The sequence below is a fragment of the Triturus cristatus genome, chromosome 4_1 (genome assembly GCF_964204655.1).
Source record: "Triturus cristatus chromosome 4_1, aTriCri1.1, whole genome shotgun sequence".
Classification (NCBI taxonomy): Eukaryota; Metazoa; Chordata; class Amphibia; order Caudata; family Salamandridae; genus Triturus; species Triturus cristatus.
In genome coordinates this window covers 919,025,746-919,053,519 of record NC_140585.1, presented here as the reverse complement: position 1 = coordinate 919,053,519, position 27,774 = coordinate 919,025,746, and the positions used below count along the sequence as shown (strand labels likewise).

General features: G+C 48.9%; 1 protein-coding gene across 5 annotated transcripts in view; it reads right to left on the bottom strand.

Moving 5' to 3' along the window:
• PPP6R2 (protein phosphatase 6 regulatory subunit 2) overlaps positions 1–27,774 on the bottom strand; it is a 913,508-nt gene that overhangs the window by 401,837 nt on the left and 483,897 nt on the right. For all 5 annotated transcript variants that reach the window (XM_085653731.1, XM_085653733.1, XM_085653735.1 and 2 more), the window contains exon 15: positions 10,732–10,812. In XM_085653731.1, the coding sequence (XP_085509857.1) occupies positions 10,732–10,812 (81 nt within the window). The remainder of the gene's footprint in view (positions 1–10,731; positions 10,813–27,774) is intronic.

Below are 27,774 nucleotides of genomic sequence, written 5' to 3'. Positions count from 1 at the left end.
GGTTTGTGAGGTTGCTGGCCACGGGAGATGCCGCAATTTAGCAGGAGCAGGTTCGAGGGTCGACAGGTCGGTAGGGCTGGGGCCAAAGCAGTTGGTGTCTTCCTCTTTTTAGCAGCTGCAAGGCAGGTCTTCTTTCTTCTTGATCTTCTTTGCTGTTTCGGAATCTGGATCTAAGGAAGGAAGGTTCAGGGTGCCCCTAAATACTAAATTTAGGGACGTTACAGGTAGGTAAAGGGCAGGGACCACTGGGTCCATGCCCTGGGGTGGATACACCCCTATCTTGCCACTCTCCTGTGGGAGGGGGGCAGAGGCCTAGTCCTGATTGGGCAGGGCTCCCCATCTTCAAGATGGTGAGAGCCCGGATATGTGCTTCATCTCGCCTTCCCCACCTGAGGGGTGGGGTTGGCAGAGGCTGGCACATCCCCTGTCATTCCTTGGGGGTTTCCGGCCAGTCTTCCCGCCAGAGTGGGGGTTTAGAACCAGTAGGGGCCAGTTGCTGAGAACAGCAAGTGGCCTGGAGAAGCTCACAAAGGCGGCATGGATGTGTGCCATGTCGACTCTCTGTTTTGTCCTATACCCAGATACTCAGCCTGCAAGGGCAGTGTGTTTGTGTCAGGGTAGATGGCCTTTAAGGGTGGCACAATAACGAATAGTTTCTTACCTGTCGGTGTAGTTTTGCAGCTTGAAGATCTTTCTGGATTCACTATGCTGTGCATTATTCCGCGATCTTGTCGTTGGGTCCGGATTCGTAGTCTTTCTTTTGTTTTTTTGTAGCCCAGGTGGGCGTCGACGTCCCACCATTTGGTGTACCTCTCGAGACGTCGGCGCGCTTCCTGTGGAAGTCCCACCTTGGGTGCGCCATCTTTGGGTTCTTTTTTCCCTTGTTTTGTTCTTTTGTCTTCTCTTTCTCTCTTTTTTTTTTTTTTGAACCCCAGGCGGTTTTAGTCTTGTTTATTCTCTAAGTCTCTTTTCAGTATTTTATTCTTCTCAACCTCACTTGTTATTCCACCTTGCTCTCCTGCCTCATCTTTCTGGCGGAGGTGGGTGGGTCCGCTAGTGAATCCAGAAAGATCTTCAAGCTGCAAAACTACACCGACAGGTAAGAAACTATTCGTTTTGCAGCGTGAATCTTTCTGGATTCACTATGCTGTGCATAGACTTTGTAGCGGTTTGCTATTTTTGTGGCGGTTGGGTGGAAGATGAGCGTTGGTCGTTGAATATATGTTGGAGCACCTTCTGTCCTACTTGTGCTTCCTTGTTCATCTGTATGTCCACGCAGTAGTGCTTAGTGAACGTGTGCACTGAAGCCCAGGTTGCCGCCAGGCATATGTCCTGAATGGGCGTGTTTGCCAGAAAGGCAATTGTTGCCCCCTTCTTCCTTGTGGAGTGTGCCTGTGCCCCCTCCGATAGTTCTTGTCCTGCCTGCCTGTGGCAGAATTGTATTGTTAGCGCGATCCATCGTGCGATGGTGCCCTTGGTCACTGGTCTACCCAGGAAACTGGTAGCGAATGACACGAAAAACTGTTTTGTTTTCCTATGTTCCTTAGTTCTCTCTATGTAGTGCATCACCGCCCTTCTGGCGTCGAGAGTGTGAAGTGCCCTCTCTGCGCCCGTTGTCGGGTTTTGGAAGAAACTTGTTATTTGAATGGACTGGTTCATATGGAAAGCGGACACCACCTTTGGCATGAAGTGTGGGTCCGTCCTCATGACGACTCAGTCCTTGTGGATCTGTATGTAGGGCTCCTGTAGTGTTAACGCCTGCAGTTCGCTTACCCTGCGTAGCGATGTTATTGCTACCAGGAAGGCTGTTTTCATGCTCAGCATTTGTAGTGAGGCTTTGTGTATGGGCTCAAAGGGCGCCTTCATGAGTTCAGTCAGGACTAAATTGAGGTTCCATGCCGGCGGCGGCATTCTTTTAGGTGGTGCTAATCTTTTAGCTCCCTCGAGGAATCTCTTTACTACCTGAGAGGTAAAGAAACTTCCTCCCGTCTCCCCTCGTGTGTACGCTACAATCGCCGCTAGGTGGACTCTTAGTGACGACGAGCATAGATTAGATTTTAGTAGGTGTGTGAGGTATCTAAGCACCGTTGATTCCTTGGTCATTTTGTTTTGCAGTTTCTTTCTGGTGCACCAAATAGTAAACCTTTTCTATTTATCTCCATAGCATTTCCGAGTCGTTGGCCTCCTAGCCTCACGCAGCACTCGCATAGTGCTTTGAGGTAGCTTAAGGTGTGCGAACTCTAGGTCCTCAGGAGCCAAGCCGCTAGACTGAGGCTCTCTGGCTCTGGGTGTAGAACCTCTCCGTTCTGCATGGAGAGTAAGTCTTTGATTTTTTTGAATTTGTGTGGAGGGCCCTCTGCCATCTCCACTATCTGAGAGTACCACGTTTGTCTTGCCCACTGTGGTGCTACTAGGATCAGCGTCATGGTGCTTGTCCTGCATTTGTTGAGTACTCTGTGCATCAGTGGTATTGGTGGAAAAGCGTAGGCAAATGTTTTTGACCAGCTTATCCATAGGGCATTCCCCTGGGATTGTTTTTCTGGTTGTCTGGATGCGAAGTTTTGGCATTTTGCATTCTGGCGTGTTGCAAATAGGTCTATTGTAGGTTTCCCCCACCGTCTGAATAGTTTTTGCGTTTCCCATCCATTGAGCTCCCACTCGTGGGATGCCGAAGTCTGCCTGCTGAGCCAGTCCGCTTCCACATTGTCCTTCCCTGGAAGGTGTATGGCCAGCAGGTCTATTTTCAGTGGTATTGCCCATCTCCAGATCTCCTGAGCCAGTTTGGATAGGGGGAACAATTGCGTTCCTCCCTGCTTGTTGATGTAGAACATCGTCGTAGTATTGTCTGTTTGTATCAACACTCTTTGGTTGTACAGCTGCCTCTGGAAAGCCTTCAGGGCTAGCAGTACGGTCTTCAATTCCAGGTAGTTGATGTGTTTGACCGCATCCGTTGGAGTCCACAGACCTCTCACTCTGAGCTTGTTCATGTGTGCACCCCATCCCCTCTGGGATGCGTCTGTGGTGATGGTCACAGTTGGGTTTGGAGGTGTCCAGGGTTTCCCTGTTGTGATGTTTTCCCTGTTCCACCATGTTATCTCTTCCTGCACTGCGTGCGTTACAACCACTAGATCCTCCCAACTTCCGTTTGCTTGTGACCATTGTTGTTGCAGCCATTCTTGGAATGGTCTCATGTGTACATTGGGGACTAGGTGTATGCATGACGCCATCATCCCCATGATCTTGCTCGCCGTTCTCACTGTCAGAGCTCGCCCCTTCTGGTAGAGACGTGTCTCCTTCAGCAGGGCGTCTGTTCTCCTGTTGCTGGGCATGACTGTGTTGATCTGTGCCCCCAGGAAGATCTTCACCTGTTCTGGTTCCATTGATGATTTCCCCCAGTGAATCGAGAACCCTAGACTTGTTAGTGTATTTGTCACTATTTCTGCGTGTTCCTCGCACTTGTCGCGAGTACTTGCTTTGATTAGCCAGTCGTCCAGGTAAGGGTATGCATGGATCCCTTCCCTCCGTAGGTATGCTGCTACCGCTGCCAGGCATTTTGTGAACACCCTTGGCGCGGACTTGAGGCCGAATGCCAGGGTTGTGAATTGGTAGTGATCCTCGTTGATGTTGAACCTTACCAGGTTCTTGTGTCGACCGTTCATCGGGATGTGCAGGTAGGCATCTTTGAGATCCACCGTGGACATGAAGTCTCCTCCTCGTAACTGGGGCAGCACTTCTTGCAGCGATGTCATTTTGAATTTTTGAGTTTTTATGAATCTGTTTAGGAACCGTAGATCCAGGATGGGTCTTAGTGTTTCGTCCACCTTTGGGACCAGGAAGTAGTTTGAGTACGCTCCCTTGTTCCTTTCTCTGTGTGGCACCGGTTCTATGGCCTTCTTTTGGAGCAGTTGCAGAGTCTCCTTTTTGAGTTGAGCAAGCTCCTGCCTGGAGCGTTGCCTTCTTTTTGGTTTCTTGTCTGGAGGTCTTTTCTCTAGCTCTATACAGTACCCGTACTGTATGACGTTCAGAATCCATTTGTCTGATGTTATTTTTTGCCACTGTTGAAGGTAAAGTTTTAGTCTTCCGCCTACTGGTGTTGCATGCTCGTAGGCGTTTGGTTTGTGAACCCCCCCCCCTACTGTGTTCACTATGCGCTTCACCCCCTGGGGTTTCCTGAGGGTGAGCCTCTTCTTTCGATGGAAGTCACTTTGAGGAGGGTTGGTCTCCCCCTCTTCTTCTCTGTCCACGTCCGTTTCCCCTCCCGCGAAAGGACTGGCCCCGAGGTTGGTACTGCCAGTTCTGCTTCGGCTGGCCCTGCTGGCTGTGACCATCACCCTGCTGTCCTTGCTGGAAAGTCTGGTGTGACGTACCCGGCTGGTTTCCTCCCCTTCCGAAGGGTCTCCGAGCAGTGGTGCCTCTTCGCATCCCTCTGAATTGCAGGGCCCCCATGGACCTAGCCGTTTCATTTTCCTTCTTCAGCTGGGAGAGTTTTTCGTCCACCGTGGCACCGAACAGCGTCTCCCCGTTGAATGGTGTGTTCAGTATGTTGTTCTGGACCTCCTGTTTGAAGACAGAAATTCGGAGACAGGCTTGCCTCCTCTCCGTGATACCAATAGCCATCAGCCTGCTAGATGTCTCTGGCCCGTCCAATGCTGTCTTGATGCATGCGTTCGAAATGCTTTTGCCTTCCTCGAACAGATGGGAAGCTCTCTGTCTGTACTGCTCTGGGAGATGCTTAATTAGGTCTCCCATTTCGTCCCAGTGTTGGTGCTGGTGCCTGTTCAGAAGGGCATTGGAGTTGGCCATGCGCCAGTGCATGGCTGCATTTCTCTCCACCTTCCTCCCGGTGAGGTCCATTCTTCTGCTCTCCTTGTCGGGAGGCGGCCCTGAGGTAGCCGGCATCTTGGCCCTCTTCCTGGCCGTGGAAGCAATGATGGAGTCAGCTGTGACTGATCCCTTGATATATGGAGGATCCTGTGAAGAGTGCTTGTACTTCTTTTCTGTTCTTGGAGTGATCGATCTGCAAGTTCCGGGCTCCTTGAATGCCTCCTTCCCTTGGTTCATCACGCTTTGGAGCATGGGGAGGAACTGGCTCCTAGTCTGGATGGGGAGCAGTGTTTCCAGTAGAAAGTCTGCTTTCTGCTTTTCCTCGTCCAATTTCACCCCAAAGGCCGCTGCTGCGCTCCTGACGACCATGTTGTGCGCTCCAATGTCGTCTGGCGGCGAAGGCCTCGAAGGATATGTCTCCACGGGCTCCTCGGGACTTTCTGCGTCGAGGTCTTGCCATTCCATCTCCTGAGTCGTCGACGGCGCCGAGCCGTAGATCGACTGCTGCTCGTCTTCTTCTCCCTCATAGTAGGCTTCCTCTTCCTCCTCTTCAGGATCTCTCGACAGATCTTCGGTGTCGAAGTCCTCCTGTTCCTCGACCTCGGTCAGCGGCCTTACTGGGAACTTGTACTGTCTCATTTTTTCGTCGAACTCCTTCTTCCTCAGAAGGATACTCTCCATCTCCGACTCGAGCCTTCTCTTTTTCTTCTCCATTTCGGAGGCGGGATCGGCGTCGAGCGCTGGTCTCTTCGACGGAGCTTGCGTCGACGCGGCCCTTTCCTTCGTCGTCGGCCGGCTCACCTCGAGGCCCTGCTTCGACGAACCCTGCTTTTCGGCGGGCTTCGGCACCTGGGAGTCCTTCTCGAAGGATCCGCCGGGCCTTTCGTCCTTGGATCCACTTGCGGTCGTCAAAATTTGCGGCGCCGGTGTTCCTTTCGAGGACTTTGACTCTGTTTTTCGAGAGTCACTCTCAGGTTTTCGGGGCCCTTTCGGGGCTTTCGTACTCGAAGAGTCTCCTACCTTGTCAGGCGTTTTCTTATCGGTCTCTGCGACCGTGAAGACGTCGGGTCCTTCGGCGATGTTGTCCTCATCGTCGGTGGAGAGGCCCAGCTCGTACAGCGACGGGGCCTTACCCTTGCCTTCCATGTTGAAGTTGGCTCTTCTCTGCCTTTCTCTCACTCGGAGCGTCTTCAGCGTGAAGACGGCGCAGGCGTTGCAATCCTTGCTCACGTGGTCGATCGGCAGGCAAAGGTTGCAGACTGGATGCTGATCCTTCTGCGCGTATTTGTGGTGGCAGTTACGGCAGAATTTGAATGGTGTCTTGTCCATTGCGCTCAGAGTCTCTGAGTGCGCATTTTCCAATGGGCGTTGAAGTTTCCACCTTCTTCGTCGTCCCAGCTGTATGTTCTTCTTCTCTGTAGTCTTGTATACTTTCTCCTTCGATGAAACTCGCGTATTTATCTTTTCCTTCGTTCAAACCCTGGAGCTTCTCGATGACTATCCAGACCCAACGGCGGAAAAAAGAATCTGAAGATGGCGCACCCAAGGTGGGACTTCCGCAGGAAGCGCGCCGACGTCACGAGAGGTACACCAAATGGTGGGACGTCGACACCCACCTGGGCTACAAAAAAAAACAACAACAAAAAACTAAAGAAAGACTACGAATCCGGACCCAACCACAAGATCGCGGAATAATGCACAGCATAGTGAATCCAGAAAGATTCACGCTGCAAAAGTGCTGCAACCCTTAGAGGCCTTCCCTGGTCACAAGGCCCTGGCTACCTAGTGTACCATTTACAAGGGGCTGACATGTGGCCAGGGTTCGCCAATTTGGGTTTTAGGTTTCAGCACAGTTTTTAGGGAAGGAACATAGGCCCTGGGCACCTGATTGGCAGGAGCCCAGGGCACACTCAGTCAAAGCACATTCAGTAATTCAGCAAAAAGTGGGGGGATACCAGGCAAGAAAGATGGCACTTTCTCACAAATAGTGTTATAGGTTTTAAGGTAAGGACTTGGTTGTGGGAGTTGAGGTTCTGGGGGTAGACTCAGGGGTCCCCCAGGGTCAATAATGCACTCTAGTTACACCCTCAGCGGCACTAGGGAGGCCGGGTGCAGAGTGCTGAGGCCCAGTTTTATCCAATGGGGAATAGCGGCCTCCGGTTGGTGGCTGCTGACAAGCAGGCCACTTGGTTGTGGGAGCCAAGTTCCTGGACTTTAGCTCAGGGCAAATGGGGAAACAAAGTAGCACCAAAGGTGCACCTTCAGCGGCAGCCGGGTGCAGGGTGCTGTTTCGACGTCGGGCGCCCTTTTTTCGATGGGGAACCTTCGGTTTGCAAAGGCACTGCAGGCTTGTGCACGAAGGTCTTCTGGGCGCGACCACCACTTCGAGAGGTAAGTTGGGAAGTTAGGGGTTGGTTAGGCACCGTCGGTTTTGCCAGCCAAGGCCGTGGGGCGTCGGGTGCAGTTGGGCCTTTTGGGGCCAGATCTTCTTACCAGCTCCTGGTCGCGGTTGGGGGGGACCTTCCGGATTTAGGCTGCAGGGATCGACTGGAGGCTTGAAGCAGGGGGGACCTCCTCGTGGTGTTTGCCCGCTCGGGCCGTGAATGGCAGGTGCAGAGTGGGGCGGATTCGCGGTGTCCGGCCTAAGCCAGAGGTTGCAGATTAACAAGTCCGGTGTTCATGGGAGACAAAGTCTTTGGGGTTCAAGGCAGGCAGGTTCTGCGGGGTTTTCGAGGTTGCTGGCTGCAGGACACACTGGGATTTCGCAGGAGCAGGTTTGAGGTGGAAACAGGCTGGTAGGGCTGGGGCCAAGTCAGTGGGTGTCTTCCTCTTGTTAGCTGCTGCACAGCTGTTCGGTCCTTCTAGCAGGTTCTTGTCTGAGGAAGCAAGGTTCAGGGGTGCCCCTAAATACTAGATTTAGGTTTGTTACAGGTAGGTAAAAGGCAGGGGCACCAATGAGTTTCTTCCCTGGGGTGGGTACACCCCCTATTATGCCCCCTCCAGTGGGAGGGGTCATGACCCTGTCCCTGGTTGGCTGAGCCCCCCCATGTGCAAGATGGCGGGGACTGAGAGTTGTGCTTCACCTCGCCTCCCCCACCTGAGGGGTGGTGTTGGTAGAGGTGGGCACACTTCTCTTCCTCACTTGTTTATCCCGCCGGTTCTCCCTCCCAAAGTGGGGGTCAGGACCAGTTGCTGAAAGCAGCAAGTGGCAGCTCACAAAGGCGGCAAGCCTTTGAAACTTCCCCCTTCGTGAACCCTGCCCATCCTGGGGGAGGAGGCTTGGCACCTCATCCCAGGATGTGCATTGTTTCAGGCCCCAGAGAGCAGCAGGCTCTCGACCCAGGGGTTCAGAAACATGTCTGGTGGTGGAAGCTGAAAGCAGCCTGAAAACACGTGGTAGGTTCGTTTTCAGGGGGCATCTCTAAGATGCCCTCTGTGTGCATTTTTCATTAAATCCCACACTGGCATCAGTGTGGGTTTAATTTGCGGAGTTTTCAGTGTAGCCATTATGGTACTGTGGAGTTCGTAATTACAAACTCCCAGCATCATTTACTCTTAATGGCAGCACTGCACTTACAATGTCGAAGAATGTACTTCGACACCGTAGGGGTACAGGGCTCATGCACCTGTACCCTCACCACTGGTAGTGTGCACCCAGCTAGAGGGGTGGCTGATCTATGCCAGGGCAGTGGGTTGGAGGCATGGCACAACAAGGTGTGTGCCATGTCAACTCTTCACTTTGTTCTGCACCAAAACACGCAGCCTGCAAAGGCAGTGTGTGTGTGTAGAGGTACAGGGCCTCTAAGGGTGGCACAATAAGTGCTGCAGCCCTTAGAGGTCTTCCCTGGTCACAGTGCCCTGGGAACCTGTGGTACCATTTACCAGGGGCTGATCTGTGGCCAGAGATGCCAATTGGGTTAGTTTTGGGGAAAGAACACAGACCCTGGGAACCCGATTGACAGGGACCCAGGGCACATCAAGTGAAAGTGCATCAGTAGTCTGGCAAAAAGTGTGTGTGGGGGGGGGGGGGGGTGTTACTGCAACAGAAACCCACTTTCCTACAAGTACCACATGTCAAGTGGTCTTGCCTGTGAGAACTTGGACGGTAGAAAGGTTTTTAGCACCATATGAATGGCTCACAACTTCAACTGGTAGATAAAGAGTAGCCAAACAGTCCTGTAATCTCCACCTCTCCCTTGACCTCCCCAACCCAGCAAGGATGCATTAGTCAGCATCAGCTCTGGGTAGGGCAGGGAGAGGGTTCGGCTGCTAGTCCACTTGCAGTTTAGCAGCCACCACGGTACGTCTTTCGGTCAACTCCGAAATCTGAGCAGAATCCAAAAGGTTTCCCTCGAGCTGAGGCCAATGAAACTTCAGGTTTCACTGCAGAGTCCACATATGCCAGCTGGCATAGCCAACATGTAGAATGCCTAAGAGGCCCAGAAGCCTCAGACTCACTTTCACCGAGACCCAGAACTGACTCTGAATTCTCAGGATCATAGGCTGAATGTCTTGGACTCATTTTGGTGGAGGCAAGGCCTGACATTGCACCATATCCAGGATGGCTTCAATAAAAGGGAGAATCTGCAAAGGACTCAGGGGTGACTTTGGAAAGTTTATAGTGAACAAAAAATTATGTCAAGAAGTATTTCGTCACCTGCAGGAGGTCTACAAAGTGACTGCCAAGTCTGCCTTTAACAGCCAGTCACAAAGTTCGGGAATAACTGGGATCCCCACCTCTCAATATGCGCAGCGAGGACATTCATCAGTTTCATCAACATCCAAGAGGCACCGGTGAGGCCAAAATGGAGCACAGCAAACTGAAAATGTTCCTCGTCCATCTTCAACTAAGTGGGACTGCAGGACGGGCACATGAAAGTTATGTCCGGAAGGTCCACAGTCACCATCCAGTTGCCTGGATCCAGTGCAGACATAACCTACGCCAGTGTATCTTGAATTTGTCTTTCTTCAAAAGGGCGTTCGGAGGGTAGAGATCTTAAAAAGGGTAAAGGACTATCTTTCGTCATGAGGAAATAAATAATAAGATTAACAACCAGTCCCTATTTCCAGAGCTGGAATCCTCTCTAGGTCTCCTTTGTTCAAAACAGCCCACACTTCTTGTAGAAAATTGGTCAGGTGGCATCTCAAAACGCCTCGAAGCAAGTGGAAGACGCAGCAGGTTGAACAGAAACGGAAGGGCATGGCCTCTCTGAACAATCTGAAGGACCCACACATCGGAGGGGCTGGGAAGTTTGCTGCCTCTGGTGGCCTAGACAGTGTCTGCGTGAGACAAATGTAGTGCTGAAGAGATTACTAAGAACTATCGATGGAGTTACATTCTACTGAGCCAGAAAAAATGCTGCAATCTTTAATGTTTGACACTCCGAAAGATTGAGATTTCTTCTTTGGAAGACAACCAATTTTACACCTAATGAAGACCCACTTTCCTGCAGACAGAAGGAGCTTTTAGTGATTGCTTGGCCCCCTTACTTCCTGCTCAAAGGATCCATAGAGAGAATCCTTTTAGACAGTACAGTGGCCTCATTACCTGAGTGAGTCCAATACTTGAATATGCTACAATGGTTGCAGTCTATTTGTAAGATCCCATAGCGAACAGTGCAGACTTTCATCATAATCATCTTAAACAAATTCCTTTCAGGAGAAGTGCATGCATAATAAAAATGAAAAACGTTTTAGCTTCCTCTAATTTTAGATTTCTATCCTGAAAAAACCTGTGAAAAATCAACAGCATACAATTCACTTTTGACCATCTGTCATCGAACTTATTCAGCAGAATAAAAAGCTGTTGTGGAATCTGGTTTTCTTAAACAAATACAAGCAAGTAAATGGCTTGTCCATGACAAAGACTGTCATCAATCCACTAGTAAAGGAGAAACAATTATTCACCTGTTGTAGAGACAGTTCATTTGGAAAAGCGCCATCAATATCTTCATCCTCACTGGAAGAATGAAAGTGGTGGGTGCTCACCTGAAAAAAAGCAGCATAATTAGAAATGCACCTCAGACCACTATCAAAGCGGGTTGTTCAAGTCTGACTTTCAAAACCTTATGGCATCATAAACGTACATCAAACTGATAAATAATAGCAGCTGGTTGATTAGACTGGATGGGGCACATATCCATGAATCAATAGCCGATTTAGGGGGAAAATCATTAATGTCCCTCAACCTTCTTAGCAAGATGAGCTCGAATTTCTAGAGAAACCATGGGGAAAAAAATCTCTGGTACCAAAAGAGTTCAAATACTGGGAGCCAAGTATGAATGAAGATTTTAAACATCAGGATTAAAATTTTAAAAGTGAGCCAGAAGCATCTAAAGTTCTTAAGTGAAAGAAGCCAAAACCCTGCTTCTAAGAGAAAACTAAGATTGTGGATCCATTGGCTTACTTCAACAAAGATATACTCTGCTCATGTACGGGAGGTGAACAGCATGACTCTAGGGACATGAATATGAACCTTGCCCTTTTCTCACAGTGAACTATAGCTTCAGGCTCCAGACACCTACCCTCCTATCTTTAATTTGCAAGAGATAAATGTAGGAAGCTGGCTCTGTATGTACTATACCAAAGTAAGGTATAGTGTGCACTGAGTCCAGTTGATCCCCCAAAAGTAGGCAGAGGTAAAAGTAGATAATACCTTACCCTCTATTAGTGGTAGTGTGGGCGAGCAATAAGGCTTTATCAGAGGGTAGTGCTAAGCATATATTGTACACACTCAGACAAGAAATGACGTCACACACTCAAAGACTGAACTCAGACCAATTTGTTTGTATACAAATATTATTTAGTTCTATTTATTTCCTAGACCAAGCAAGCCTGGCACAGGTAAGTGTAAATGGTACTTTTCAAGGCAGGTTGAACAATACAAGCATGCTGAATGAAAATAACTTTGTTACAGGTTTGTAGATACTTTAAATACATTTGAAATTACGGTTAGATTACTTTTGATCACTTTGCAGATTACTTTATAAATTATTTTTTCTACACAATATGATATGCCTAGATATCACACTGGGACATTTCCTAGAGAAAGGGTAAGTAAAACAGTTTTGGTATATTTTGCAGTTTTAGAGTTCCATACAAACCAACTCCACACTAAAAACAATTTTCAAAGAAAAGCAGTCAATGCAATCCTATGGGAGGAAATGGAGTTATCGGTTTACAGGTAAGTACTTGGTTGTGGGAGTTGGGTTTCTGGGGTTAGAACCAGGGTTCCCCCCAGGGTCGAGGATGCACTCTCAAAGCACCCGCAGTAGCAGTAGGGCAGCTGGGTGCAGTGTGCTGAGGCCCAATGTTATCCAATGGGGGAAAGGGATAGGGGGCCTCTGGTTGGTGGCTGCTCACGAGCAGGCCACAAGGTTGTGGGAGCAAAGCTCCAGGTGTTAGGCTTAGGGCAATGGGGGATCTGATTTAACACACAAGGGGCACCCACATCGGCCCAGGGGCGGGCGGATGCAGGTTTGGCATCGGGTGCCCTGTTGATTTCAAAGGGGATTCTCCGGTTGCAACAAACACTGCAGGCTCGGGGATGAAGATCTTCTAGAGGCGACCACCAGTTGCAGAGGTAAGTTGGGATGCCTGGGGATGCTGGGACACCGTTGGTTGGGCCACGCAACGCCGTGGGACGTCGGGTGCAGGGGGGTATTTAGACGGCTGGTTTTCCATATAGGCTCCGGTCATAGTCAGGGGGATCTTCAAGAAAAGGGCTGCAAGCGTCGATTGGAGTCGAGGCAGGTTAGATATCACCAGATCTGAGGTCAGGTTCACTGAGGAGACCTCCTCGTGGTTTTGGGCCACTCGAACTCAGGCCATGGGCATCAGGTGCAGAGTGGTGCAGACTCGCAGATTTGGTCAGAGTCTGTGGTTGACCAAATCCAGTGCTCAAGGGAGATAAAGTCTTGCTTTTGGAAGGCAGGGCAGGTCCTCTAGGTTCTTGGGGGCTGCTGGCTACAGAACACGCCAGGATTTCGCTGGAGCAGGTTTGAGGTGGGGACAGGCCGGTAGGACTGGGGCCAAGTCAGTGGGCGGCGTCCTCTGTTTAGTTCAACACAGCTTCTTCAGTGCTTCTTCTCTCTTCTTGTCTGAGGAGGCAAGGTTCGGGGTCGCCCCTAAATACTAGATTTGAGGGTGTTACAGGTAGGTAGAGGTCGGGACGAATGGGTCCCTTACTTGGGGTCGGTACACCCCCTATTATGCCACCCTCCAGTGGGAGGGGGGAATAAGCCTCACTCTGGTTGGCTGGGTCCCCCCCATCTGCAAGATGGTGGGTACTCTGAGTTGCGTTTCACCTCCCCTCCCCCACCTGAAGTGCGGGGTTGGCAAAGGTGGGCACACCTCTCCTCCTAACTTGGTTTTCCCGCAGATTCTCTCACCCAAAGAGGGGGCCAGAACCGGTGGGGGCCAGTTGCCGAGAGCAGCAAATGGCAGGGGTAGCTCACAAAGGAGACAAGCCTTTGAAGCTTCCCCTTCGTGGATCCTGCCCATCCAGGGGGAGGAGGCTTGGCACCTCGTCCCAGGATGTGCATTATTTCAGGACTTGGAGAGCAGCAGGCTCTCAACACAGGGGTCCAGAAACTGGTCTGGTGGTGGCAGCTTGCGAGCAGCCTCTCTGCCAGGACACTAGACTTAGGTAGTTTTTCATGGGGCATCCCTAAGATGCCCTCTGAGTGCATTATTCATTAAATCCAACACTGGCATCAGTGTGGGTTTAATGTGCTGAGTCGTTTGATACCAAACTTGCCAGTTTTCAGTAAAGCCATTATGATGCTGTGGAGTTCATAATGACAAACTCCCAGCACCATATACTCTTTATTGCATTACTGCACTTACAATGTCCAATAATGGACTTAGACACTGTAGGGGTACAGGGCTCATGCACCTGTACCCTCACCACTGGTATAGTGCACCCAGCTAGAGGGGTGGCTTACCTATGCCAGGGAAGTGGATTGTAGGCAGGGAACACAGGGATGTGTGCCATGTCGACTCTTCACTTTGTTCTGTGCCAAAACACGCAGTCTGCAAGGACAGTTTGTGTGTGTGTAAAGGTACAGGGTCTCTAAGGGTGGCAAAATAAGTGCTGCGGCCTTCCCTGGTCACAATGCCCTTGGTACCTATGGTACCTTTTACAAGGGACTTGCATGTGGCCAGTGAGTTGCCAATTGGGTTTTGCAACAGTACAGTTTAGGGAAATAACATAGGCACTGGGTACCTGGTTGGCAGAAACCCAGGGCCCACTCAGTCAAAGTGCATCAACAGATTGGCAAAAAGTGGGGGTAACCATGCAAATAGGGGCACTTTCCTACGGTAAATAAAGAAAGGTTACTTACTCATAGCAGTAATTCAGCACTGGTATGTTTGGCAAATTATGATATTTAGCACATTACCTGTCATAACAATCTCTAAAGATACAGCAACTGTAGGAAAGTGCCCCTTTTTAGGTTTCGCTTTGGCAGCGCATGCGCTGTCTCAGCGAGACTTAAAGTAATCTGTATGTTGTGTGAAACTCCGTGTGATTTGTCATACCGCTTGCAATTGGTTTAACTGTGGCATTGTTGTTCTTCTGTTGCTTTCTGTTGGCTGGTGGTCCGATACCTCACTTCCATTTTCCTTCCGTTTAGCAGGAAGCAGCACCGACCAACTACAGTGTAGTTCCGCTGCGGGCTGTTATCTACTGCTGTAAGCACTATTTTCGTGATTGAGTTTCTCCCCCTTTAGGCACAATGACGTTTGTCGTCATGCTCAGTGCTCTAACTCACACAAATGCGAGACCGATTGAATTTCCAATGCTTTTTTTGCAACAGTGGGGCATGCATAGGGTCAACAATTGCCCCATGCATTTCTTTTATCCTTGAATCATTAGCGCTGTACGCTAGCCCCCAGACTACCAGGCCACTCACTGCACACAGGTGCGCACGCATCACAATGCCCTGCACAAGTAAAACATTTGCAAATACCCTGCTAGCTGCAGTCGAAAACCGCGGTGCGGTAAAGCATTTACAGATGTCGTCCTTGCCGACTCCTTCCCTGCACCCACCCCCTGGACCTTAGCTTTAGCTATAAAGCGCATTCTTGTGCCTTTCCGCCGGGTAGATTAATTAATAAAAGATTCAAGTCGCCCGCTTTTAACAAGGCACTGGTGGGACCTGCCTATAGCTGCTTCAGAAGGAGGAGCAGCCGCGCAGTGGTAATGGGGCTCATGTTTATGTTTGATACAGGTCCTACTTTTGCTCCGTTTTTGAGATGGGATTGCCTCTATGAAGTGGGGAGAAAGCTACAAAGAGTGGCTTAGTTTTCCTAAAGGATTTTGTTCTTTCAATGTAGTAGAGTATTGATCTTTTAACGTCTAGCGTGTGAAGAGCTCGTTCTGCCAATATGGTAGAGGGAAAAAAACTGGGAGCTCTACAGACTGGTTAAGGTGGAAGGCAGACACGACTTTAGGTAAAAATTTCGGGTTAGTCCCAAGAACCACTGTTATGATGGATTTGCAAAAATGGTTCTTGTATGGTTAATGCCTGGAGTTCACTAACTCTAAGAGATGTGATAGCAACCAGGAAAGCTACTTTCCAAGTGAAGAACTGTAATTCGCATTTGTGTAACTAACATTCCTATGCTAGCCAAAGTCCTGGAAAAATGCGTACAACAACAATTGAGCCATCATATCCCGGAATTCAATCCGTTGAATGACTTGCAATCAGGATTCAGACCAAACCATAGTACTGAAACGGCGATCCTGCACATCGTGGATGACTCTCTACTTGCCCTCGACCAGAAAGAAACTTGCCCCTAATCCTGCTCGACCTCTCTTCGGCATTCGACACGGTTAACCATGCCACAATACTAGATCGAATGGAAAATAGGATGGGATAAGAGGGTACAGTCCTAAAATGGTTTAGATCGTTCTTAGAGAATAGAACACAAAAATTCACAGTCAACCAAACATTATCAGCTTCGTCCAGAAATGAGATCGGAGTTCCTCAAGGCTCATCACTATCCCCGGCACTAATACATTTGTACGTAGAGCCATTCTCAGTAACCCTACAACGAGCAAACATCTCTTTCCACATGTACGCGGATGACACACAGTTGTACAGAAAGATTACATCGACAAAAGAGATAGATATCATGAACCAAGCACTAAAGAGTACCATCCATTGGCTAACCAGTAATCACTTAAAGCTTAATCCTCATAAAACCGAATTCCTGCTGATTTCCCCCCAGAAAAGCGCTACGAACATTCTAGAGTGGACCAAGCTGATCACAGCACTAAACTTTACTCCGAGGATTGTTGATTCTACCAAATCCCCTGGAATTATACTGGACAAAAACCTGGATATGATTTCGCATATCAACACAATGGCAAAAAATGTCCGGTTCCATTCAAGCTACCTCAGAAAATTGAAACCCTTCTGTAATGAAAGGTCTCATATCTCCCCTGGACCAAGGTATGTACCGTCACTTTCCCAGGGAGAGAATATCAGTTCCAAACTTATGGAATATAAAATATACACAGCACTTCCTAAGGTGGGCAAACTTTCAACACTCCCCCAAAGGCAAGGCAAGAAAACAATACCACTTGAGTCTCCTCTAGATCAAGGTAACACACACAACACTTCTCTAGAGCGAAATATACTTTGCACATCACTTGCCAGGAGTAGAACAACTTCCTATAACACAATTACCTGCTACAAGGGAATTCACCCATCCTTCTACAACAGAATACTTGGCCAAGAAGAGTCCACACCTCCTGCTACAAGGACAAGACGAATTGGTATATCGGGGATATATATTTATTAGTAAATGGCATCACACGGTAAGCCAAATGTACCTATCATAGCAGACTAACATATCAATAGTATGATTGAAATACACAATCAAAGCAAACATATATGTACAAATATATATGTATGAATATAAGAATAAGAAGGAAAGGAAAGAATTCAGAAAAGAATCAAGAGACAGTTAGTAGCAGAGACACATCACCTACTGCTCCATCATTTCACCCCACTTCGCTCAAGGGGAGTCCATTGCTTGAACCGGGTGAAAGCTCAGAGGTGACACCACTCTTCCGTGACAACACGTCTGCTCCACGGCGTGAACTTCCACCAGGCCAGTTTAGACTCCCCTTTTTAATACAAATTCAAACACAACGAAGCTTCTAGCAAGCCTCGCCCCCTCGTTCTCATGAGAGCTCATACCAGCCTGCTCCAAGGCCACTGCATCGGTTGATCAGGCCGTTGCTATGGCTCCGAGACAGACCATGTACATTCCTCTGATAAGAACCAGTTCTCTCTAGTCAGTAAAGTGCGAAAAACAGGAGAAGAGCAAAACATGCCCTCCCCACCTCTGTAGCTTCGTGCAGGCACAGAAAATAGCTTCAGTCATGAAAATGAAGTTAGTTAAGCCATGCACACAAAGGCCCAAAGCAAGATGGAATCGGAAAAGCAAGGATGACATGAAACCATGTCAAAGGCAATAGTCAGCACTGCCATAAAGCAAGGTAAAGTCAGAAATCAGAATGACATTAGACCACGTCAAAGCCAAAAGGTCAAAGTCATAATTCACCTAACCCAAATAACATTATACACTTAATCCCTCAGTATCCAACATTGAGCACATGTGTGCACCATCACCCACAAGACCACCTCAACATCCCATACCTTCTATTCTTGGCAAGACTATTTTACTAAAAGACAGCAAGATTACAGGACAGAAGAGAAGCAGGCATATGCAAACCCATCCTACATTAAGGCTAGGGTAACATAACACACTTAAGTAAGTTCAAAATGGTGGTGGTTGAGGGTCATCATAGGGTGTCAGACCACAAAAGTGGCTCATTCACTACACCTTCTTAAATAAGGCAGACCTTAAAACAGCAGTCCAAGCACTAGTAATTTCAAGGATCGAGTACAGCTGCACAACCCTAGCTGCTCTCTCCAAGATTTCAACAGCCCCACAAAAAGCCTGTCTCAATGCGGCCAGAAGACTCATAACTGGCTCCAGGAAATATGACCACATCACCCCTCAGCTGAAAGCACCCAACTGGCTGCCTTACAAAGCGAGAATACAACTAAAAATGGCTTGTATTACCCACAAAGCGATACACTACAAAACACCAAGGTACCTAGCCCAGAAAATCACACTATCAGGAGGTTTCCGTGTCTCCCGGAGTCAGGGTGGGCTACTACTGAAACCGGCTCGATTCCGTAAGAAAATAACTTATGACCGAGCTTTTTCTGGTGCAGGGCCTAGAATTTGGAACGCCCCCCCCCTAACATTAGAAACATTTCGTCAATCTCTGCTTTAAAAAATGAAGCCAAATCTTTTTACATGAGTAAATATCTCCCATAATCGCAGTAGACTTGACATTATCATTGATGCACAAGTTACTACTTGTGTAACGATATATCTGTAAGAGACATTAGTTAGTGATAGAGTCCTTACCTTAGAATATCCCCAGGCATCAGACTGGATCCGGAAAGTTTGTCGTCAGCAGTACCCCTGCGCGTCAGAAGGTGGCGTTGTGTGGCTCCGCGTCCGTCGCTGGCATCGTATGCGCCGAGATGACATCACGGAGACTACTCAGGAGCCACCCATGCGAGCGGACGTCGGTTCTTTCTTTTTTCGCGCCAGCAAGCGCAGACCTGGTTAGAGCACGTACTATAGTCACTTTTTGACTAACTTTTGAGACTTTGTCTTTCAATTTTGAGTCCTTGACTCCTGGTGCCACGTAGGGATGCATGGGTTTAAATCCTGCGATGACGGTGGCCGACCCCCATGGCGTCTGTCTCTACTGTCTGAAGCGCGACCATGACTCCCGGTCATGTTCCGACTGTCTGGCCATGGCTCCGAAGGCCTTACGGGAGCGGTCCCGTAAGCTGCTGGCGGCCCGGCAGTCGTCTCCATGCCGTTCGAAGTCCAGGGGTCGATCGAATGACCGACTGCGGAGCCATTATTATCGCTCCTCGGGGTCGAAGTCTTCACACTCTGAATAGGGTAAGAGACATCATAAGAAAAAGTCAAAGCAGCATTGTCGCTCTCCGACGTCCCCCCCGTCAGTCTCTGGACGAGAGTGCCGGGGGTACATCCCCCCCGCAGCTCCTTTGGAGCCTGTGAGACCTGCGGCCTACCCACCTTATCCAGGTCTGTTGGCGACTCCTGCCCAGGTGCAAGCTTTCCTTGCTGCCATGGACCGCCTTTTCAGGCCGAAGGCTCCCGCCGGCGAGATCTTCGGGCCCGCGGTACCAGTCAAGGGCCCTCCCTTGCCGCCAGTGGCTGTAAGTCTGTGTGTGGGAACTTAGCACCACACCCAGGGCATTTTTTAAAAGGAGTCCTTTCCATTGACTGCTGGCGTGGTCGGCGCAGATAGGCCGAACGACCCGCGTTGAAGATCTAGGTCGAGGATTTTTGTATTTTCCGAAGATGCACATCGAAAGGGAAACGCGATCGAAACAATACCATCGAGTGGTGAGGAATTGCACGTCGAAGGGAGGTTCGAGAAAGACACAGACCCAAAGCGCAGCAAATCACATCCGAACCAGATGGTGGAAAAAAACATTCTGAAGATGCACGTCAAAAGGGAAACTCGATCGAAACAATACCATCGAGTGGTGAGGAATTGCGCGTCGAAGGGGGTTCGAGAACGACACCGACCCGGAGCGCAGCAAATCACATCCAAATCTGATGGCGGAAAAAACAATCTGGAGATGGAGTCGATGCCCGTGCGCACTATCACCCTAAGGAGGAGTCACCGATCTCGTGACTACAAAGACTTCTTCAAATACAAAAACAAAGTGCAATCATCCGAGCCCAACACAAGATGGCGATGCGATCTATGCAAGCACATAATCTACAGTTCATATGCCTCGAACACAACATAACTCTAGTGTCCTGGCTGAGAGACTGCTTGCCAGCTGTCACCCCAGACATGTTTCCAGACCCGTGAATCGAAAGCCTACCACTCTCGGGGTCCTGAAACAAAGCACATTCTGGGCAGAGGTGCCAAGCCTGATTCCCCGGCAGGTGTGACCACCTTTACCAACTACACCCCTCAGGTGGAGGAGGCAAGGCGAAGCACAAACCCTCAGTCCCTGCCGTCTTGAAGATGGGAGGACCCAGCCAACCAGAGAGGCTTATGCCCACCTCCCACTGAAAGGTGGCATAATAGGGGTGTACCCACCCCAAAGAAGGGACCTATTGGTCCCAACCTGTCCCTACCTGAAACACTCCTAAATTTAGTATTTGGGGCAACCCTGAACGTTGCCTCCCAAGACAAGCAAGAAGGATGAACTTAGAGCCGTGCTGATGGAAGAAGAGGACACAATTGCCTTGGCCCCAGCCCTACTGGCCTGTCTCGACCTCGACCTGCTCCAGCAGAATCAGGGCGGGTCCTGCAGCCAGCAGCCCCCAAGAACCCGGAGGACCTGCCCTGCCTTCCCTACAAAGACTTTGTCTCCCGTGAGCACCGAACTTCCTCAAGAACCAGACTCTGACTCAAGCCGAATCAGAGAGTCTGCTCCACTCTGCACAGCTTGAGTTCAAGTAGCCCAACACCACGAGGAGGTACCCCAGCGTTCCTGACCTGGGATCTGGTGATTCCTGACCTACCCCAAGCCTCCCAACGACGCATGCAGCCTCTATCTGGAGGGTCCCCGCAACCGGAGCTGGTAAGTAAACTTGATGCCTAAAGACACCCATGCACCGACGCCCTACGGCCTTGGGTGGCACAACCGATGGTGTCCAGGAAACCTCCTGCATCCCAACTTACCTCTCCAACTGGTGGTCGCCTCCAAAAAGCCTCCCTGCCCGAACCTGCTGTGTTTGTTCCGCACGGAGATCTCCTATTGAAACCAACAGGGCACCCGACGCAAAATCAGCACCCTCCATCCGGCTGCCCCTGCGCTGCTGTGGGTGCACCTTGTGCGCTAACTCTGATCCCCTTTTGCCCTGAGCTTAACGGTAGGAGCTTTGCTCCCTCAACCCTGTGGCTTGCCTGAGAGCAGCCACCAACGGACAGCCCCCTAGCCCCATAGGCTAACATTGGGCCTCAACATTCTGCACCTGGCCGCCCTAGTGCAGCTGAGGGTGCTCTTTGAATGCATCCTTGACCCTGGGAGAACCCTTGTTCTTACCCCAGAAATTAAACCCCAAAGACGGATTGCTTACTTGCAAACCGATAACCTAATTTTTCTTCATAGGATTTCATTGACTGTTTTTCCTCTGAAAAAGTTCTAAATGTTGAGTTGTGGTTGCATGGAAACCTGAGCAACTGTGTTTTAGTGCAAAACTGTATTACATAACTTTGTCTAGGAAATGTCCCAGTGTGATATCCTACATAATCGAAAAAGTACTCTAACAAGTAATCTGAAAAGTAATTACAAAGTAATTACAAATATCTATTGTCTTTAAATATTTTAAACCCTGTAACAAAGTCCCTTTCATCCAGCTTGCTTGTTTTGACCAACCGGTCTTAAAAAGTACAATTCTACTGTCCTGTACCAAGTCCAGCTTGGTTCTAGAAAGAAAATACAACTAAAGAAATATTTTTGATACAAACAATTGGTCAGAGTTCAGTCTCTGAATGTGTGACATCATTTTTTGCCTGAGCGTGTACAATAACATGCTTTAACACTGCCCTCTGATAAAGCTTTACTGCTCGCCCACACTACCACAAATAGAGAGTTAGGTATTATCTGCTTTTACCTCTGTAAGCCTTTGGGGATCCACTGGACTCTGTGCACACTATACCTTACTTTGGTATAGTATATACAGAGCCAGCTTCCTACACTCCTACAACAGACAGGTATGTATCTTGTTACGTTAACTTAATCGGTGTAGAGAGATGCTTTACACATTTTCCTATTGTTGAAGTGATGGCGCCAGGCATCAGAAGAAAAAAACTTGAAGAGCGGGGTCAAATTCTCCAGTGACAACACAGACTGATATATGTGATTCAACTGCAGTGAACTGGTCTTAAGAAGCTCTTGATCAACCTATGAGAGACAATGAATGGGAGCAAAGAAAGAAACAATATAAGACAGTAATGATTCAGCATTATTTCACTTCTTTAGAGTTTTTATTTTTTCACCATTTTTGCTTCCTGTTCAAACTTGAGACTTCTCACTTTCTTCATTGAGGATTATCCCATAACATTGCTCCAGGGTCCAGTGTTTAGGGGTTTATCCCAGATACATTTTAAATTGAATGCATGTGCCTGGATTTTATTTATTTGCACTTGTGCACCATGCTCTTCTCTCGCAATTAAAACTTACACATCACTTTTATGTGCCCTTTTATATAAACAACCAATTCATCTATAACACAAGTTTGGTGCATCAACACATGACTGGGTAAGCCTAAACTTTCATCAGATAATTCTACATTTAGGCATATTAAAAATTCCAATTTGTGTTTTTCGGCACAACCCTTAAACATGTTGCCTGATGACATTGGAATTAATTCAGATTCTTTTCCTCAAGCTTTAGAAGTCACAGAATTTCTCACAGGTTCATAATTGTATCTTGATTACTGAATTTTCAACTTATGACCTGTGCCTTCTCTGCTATTTTGTTTGGAACTGTATTTTAAGTTCATTTTGCTTTTATTTTCTTAATTTGCACTTTTTCCAATTGCATAGTTCCCCGCTACCCATTTCAGGGTGCACTTTATTCAATAATAAATACTTAGAAGCTGGTGCATCACTCAATGCTGAGGCATACTGTGGAACCTAAATTACAGGCCTTAGACCACCTCTTTCAGACACAGAAAGCTCAACTAACTGGATTGTGAAAGGTGGAAAGTTTCAATTTCACAAAAGGTAAATATGATTTATCCTTGTAGCTTCAACTTCTCAAAAGGGTGGGACTTTCAGAATATCTTCACGGCTAAACTTGCATCTAGAGCCTTTTGTGTTTTAGTGGACCTCTCCATGATGAATCACCACAGGTGATCGAAGATTAAAACTTTAATGTTTCAGGCTTACTGAACTTTGAAAGCATACTAGACCTCTTCAGACGTGCAATGGTATTACGCCTTCTAGGCCCGCTGAGAACATTACGTGGTTAGGGTGGATTCAGCCACTCAAAAAAAGTGGAGGGAGCCAGTGAAAACTGCGCACCAACTGCAAACTCTTTCCTCAAACGTGGTACTTTAAACCCTGTAGGTTTCGTAGGGGACATGTCCTTAGCACACTGGGAGGAAATGCTCAAACATGGTCAACAAAAAGGTAAAGAGGATGGTAAAAAATGGCTGATGTAGCTCTCTGGATCCTTATGTCAGCGAGCCAGGTGGCACTTAAATCGGCACTACAACATCACTTCTAACGATGATGCCGCTGATGTGGAACCAATCGTAGGCACCTACCAACACACTGAGGTACTGCTCAACATTTTCCAGATCTAATCTCAGACCTGTGGAATATTCTAAGGTGAGGAATCTGCGGTTACAAGTCTCTTTTAGAAATAAGACAGTCCACACGCACAGGAATGAGAAAAGTAGGCAGTCAACGAAAAGGTGTTAGACAATCATTCATGCTCTTTACAAGGGTGCAAGGAGTTCAAGAATCGCATACAGCACAAGTGAGGTTGTGAGGTCACAGCCCTTGTGTGCACAGTTTAAGTTGATTAGCTGCGAACTTAGCTAAGGAAACTTGGAATTAATGACAGTATTTATCTGTTGCATATGATTAAGTGCAGGAAATGAGCATAGATGTCAGCAGTCAGGCAGGCTCGTTTATGCACTAAGAGGTATTGTGATCGACAAAGAAAAGTGTTTGCACTAGCAGAAATCACACAAAGCACAATTGATCGTACATCAGTGAATAGAGAAAAGAAACTGAGATAATGGAAGTTTGACCCCACTGGCCTCTTTTGTTGAACAGACTGCCATATTCTTATGAAACCGACATTGCAAATTAAAAGTAGAAAAGGGAGGGAATTTGGGTTTTAAAGCAACACTTCATAAAAAGAGGAATAGAAGAGACCTCTCTATCCTAGATACTCTGTACTGACGCCCGATCTGCTGCTGTTGGGCAGTACATTTCGACCGGAGGGAGACAAGACTGTTCCTCTGCCCTCACTGTCACCTGCTACCCTTCTCACGCATCTGCGCTGATCACGACGCTCGCATCCACTCTGGTGGGACTCTAAGTCCCAGAATGCAACGGTTGCCTCCAATCCATCGCAGCTGAGTGGGAGGTGTCACCTGGGCCCACATAAGCGCCGCTCACATCCCGCGGCGCAGGACGCGCGCGGGCCCTCATCGCCAGGAAGAGGCAGGGCCCACCCTCTAACTTCTGCAACAGTTTACGACTACCTGGAAGGTGGAACGAACATAACGAAAAGTTTCTTACCTGTCGGTGTAGTTTTGCAGCTTGAAGACCTTTCTGGATTCACTATGCTGTGCATTATTCCGCGATCTTGTGGTTGGGTCCGGATTCGTAGTCTTTTCTTTGTTTTTTTTTTTTTTTTTCTTGTAGCCCAGGTGGGCGTCGACGTCCACCATTTGGTGCACCTCCCGTGACATCGACGTGCTTCCTGCGGAAGTCCCACCTTTGGGGCGCCATCTTCGGGTTCTTTTTTCCCTGTTTTTTTTTTTTTTTTTTTCTTTAACCCTAGGCGATTGATTAATCCTTTTGTCCATATTTCTGTACGTATCCACTTATTTGATCCTATCCATTTCACCCCCTCTTCCTCCAGCCTCATCTTCCTGGCGGAGGTGGGTGGGTTCGCTAGTGAATCCAGAAAGATCTTCAAGCTGCAAAACTACACCGACAGGTAAGAAACTTTTCGTTTTGCAGCGTGAATCTTTCTGGATTCACTATGCTGTGCATAGACTTTGTAGCGGTTTTCCTATTTTTGTGGTGGCTGGGTGGAAGATGATCGCTGGTCGTTGAAAATGTGTTGTAGCACCTTCTGTCCGACCTGTGCTTCCTTATTCATTTGAATGTCCACGCAGTAGTGCTTTGTGAACGTGTGCACAGATGCCCAAGTTGCTGCGAGACAAATGTCTTGGATGGGCGTGTTTGCCAGGAAGGCAACTGTGGCCCCCTTCTTCCTTGTGGAGTGAGCTTGGGGCCCCTCCGTTAGCTCCTGTCCAGCCTGTTTGTGACAGAATTGAATAGTGAGGGCAATCCACCTAGCGATGGTGCCCTTGGTCACTGGTCTACCCATGAAGCTAGTAGCAAAGGACACAAACAGCTGCTTCGACTTCCTGAGTTCCTTGGTTCTTTCAATGTAGTGCATCACCGCTCTTCTGGCATCGAGGGTGTGCAGGGCCTTTTCTGCGTTTGTAGTCGGGTTTTGGAAGAAACTCGGTATCTGGATACTCTGATTCATGTGGAACGCCGACACTACCTTGGGCATGAAGTGTGGGTCCGTCCTCAGGACTACCCTGTCCTTGTGAATTTGAATGTAGGGCTCCTGTAGCGTTAGTGCTTGAAGCTCGCTCACCCTGCGTAGTGAGGTTATGGCCACTAGAAAGGCAGTTTTCATCGTCAACATTTGTAGATTGGCCTTGTGAATGGGTTCAAACGGCGCCTTCATGAGCTCCGTCAGAACCACGTTTAAATTCCATGCCGGCGGCGGCAACCTTTTCGGGGGTGCCAATCTTTTGGCTCCCTCCATGAATCTCTTCACCACCTGCGAGCTGAAGAAACTTCCACCCTTCTCACCTCTGGTGTAGGCAACGATCGCTGCTAGGTGCACCCTTAGGGAGCTCGAGCAGAGGTTACTCTTTAGAAGGTGTGTGAGGTACCTCAGCACAGTTGAGTCTCTTGTCATTCTGTTTTGCAGGCCCTTTTTCCTGCACCACACCGTGAATCTCTTCCACTTTGCGCTGTAGCACTTTCTTGTAGTAGGTTTCCTTGCCTCCCGTAGCACTCGCATAGTGCTCTGAGGTAACCTTAGGTGTGCGAACTCTAGGTCTTCAGGAGCCATGCTGCTAGGTTGAGGGTCTCTGGCTCTGGGTGCAGGACCTCCCCGTTTTGCATTGAGAGCAGGTCTTTTCTCCTCTCGAACCTGTACGGATTGCCTTGCGCCATTTCTTGAATCTGTGAGAACCATGTCTGCCTCGCCCACTGTGGGGCCACCAGGATCAGAGTCATGTTGCTGGTTCTGCACTTGTCGAGCACTCTGTGCAACAGGGGTATCGGTGGAAAGGCGTAGGCAAATGTCCTCCACCAGCTTATCCATAGGGCATTTCCCTTGGATTGCTGATCTGGTTGCCTGGACGCGAAGCTTTGGCATTTTGCATTGTGGCTTGTTGCAAATAGGTCTATTGTGGGAGTCCCCCATCTCCGGAAGATTTTCTCCGTTTCCTGGCCATTGAGCTCCCACTCGTGCGATGCTGACGTCTGCCTGCTCAGCCAGTCTGCCTCCACATTGTCCTTCCCTGGTAGGTGAATTGCCAGTAGATCTATCTTGAGAGGTATGGCCCATCTCCAAATCTCCTGAGCTAGGGATGAGAGGGGAAACGACTGTGTCCCCCCTTGTTTGTTGATGTAGAACATCGCCGTGGTGTTGTCTGTCTGTACCAACACCCTCTGGCCGCACAGGTGTCTCTGGAATGCCTTCAGGGCTAGCAGTATCGTTTTCAACTCGAGGTAGTTGATGTGGCGGACCGCGTCTGCTGGAGCCCATAGACCCCTCACTCTGAGGTTGTCCATGTGCGCTCCCCATCCCTTCTGCGATGCGTCCGTGGTAATGGTCACTGTTGGGCTTGGTGGTGTCAGGCTTCTCCCCGTTGTTATGTTGTCTCTGTTCCACCAAGTTATCTCCTCCTGCACTGCGTGCGTAACAACCACTAGATCCTCCCAACTTCCGTTTGCTTGTGACCATTGCTGTTGCAGCCATTCCTGGAATGGTCTCATGTGCAGGCGTACATTCGGCACCAGCTGGATACAGGACGCCATCATCCCCATCATCTTGCTCACCGCCCTCACTGTCAGAGCTCGCCCCTTCTGGTAGAGCTGCGTCTCCTTCAGTAGGGCATCTGTCCTCCTGTCGCTGGGCACTACTGTACTGTTGAGGGAGTTGATCTTTGCCCCCAGGAAAATCTTTACCTGTTCCGGTTCCAGCGATGATTTTCCCCAGTGGATGGAAAATCCCAGATTTGTGAGGGTGTCTGTTACGCGTTTTGCGTGCCTCTCGCACTTCTCGCGTGAGTTTGCCTTGACCAGCCAGTCGTCCAAGTATGGGTATACGTGTATGCCCTGCTTTCGTAGGTGTGCCGCTACCGCCGACAGGCATTTTGTAAAGACCCTTGGCGCTGATTTTAATCCGAAGGCCAGGGTTGTGAACTGGTAGTGTTCCTGTTCGATGTTGAATCTTAGAAGGCCCTTGTGCCTTCTGTTTATTGGGATGTGAAGGTAGGCATCCTTGAGGTCCACGGTGACCATGAAGTCCCCTTCTCTTATCTGTGGCAGTACCTCCTGCAGTGAAGTCATTTTGAACCTTTGCGTTCTTATGAACTTGTTTAGGTAACGGAGGTCCAGTATGGGTCTGAGGTCTCCGTCTACCTTCGGAACCACGAAGTAGTTTGAGTAGACCCCTTTGTTGCGTTCCCCGAACGGCACTGCCTCTATGGCTCCCTTTTGTAGGAGTTTCCGCGTTTCTTCTCTGAGTATTGCCAGTTCTTGGGCCGATCTCTGTCTTCCCTTCGGTTTCCTGTTTGGAGGTCTTTTCTCCAAGTCTACGCAGTATCCGTACTGCACGATGTTCCGTATCCACTTGTCTGTGGTTATACGCCGCCACTCCTGAAGGTAGAACCTCAGCCTTCCGCCTACTGGTGACGTATGCTCGTAGGCTCTTGAATCTTCTCTTCCCCCTGATGCCACTTTTTTGCGCCTCACCCTTGGGGACCTGACGAGGGTAGGCGTCTTCTTGCGTGCTGAGTCACTTCGAGGAGGGCTGATCGCCCCCTCTCCTCCTCTGGCCACGT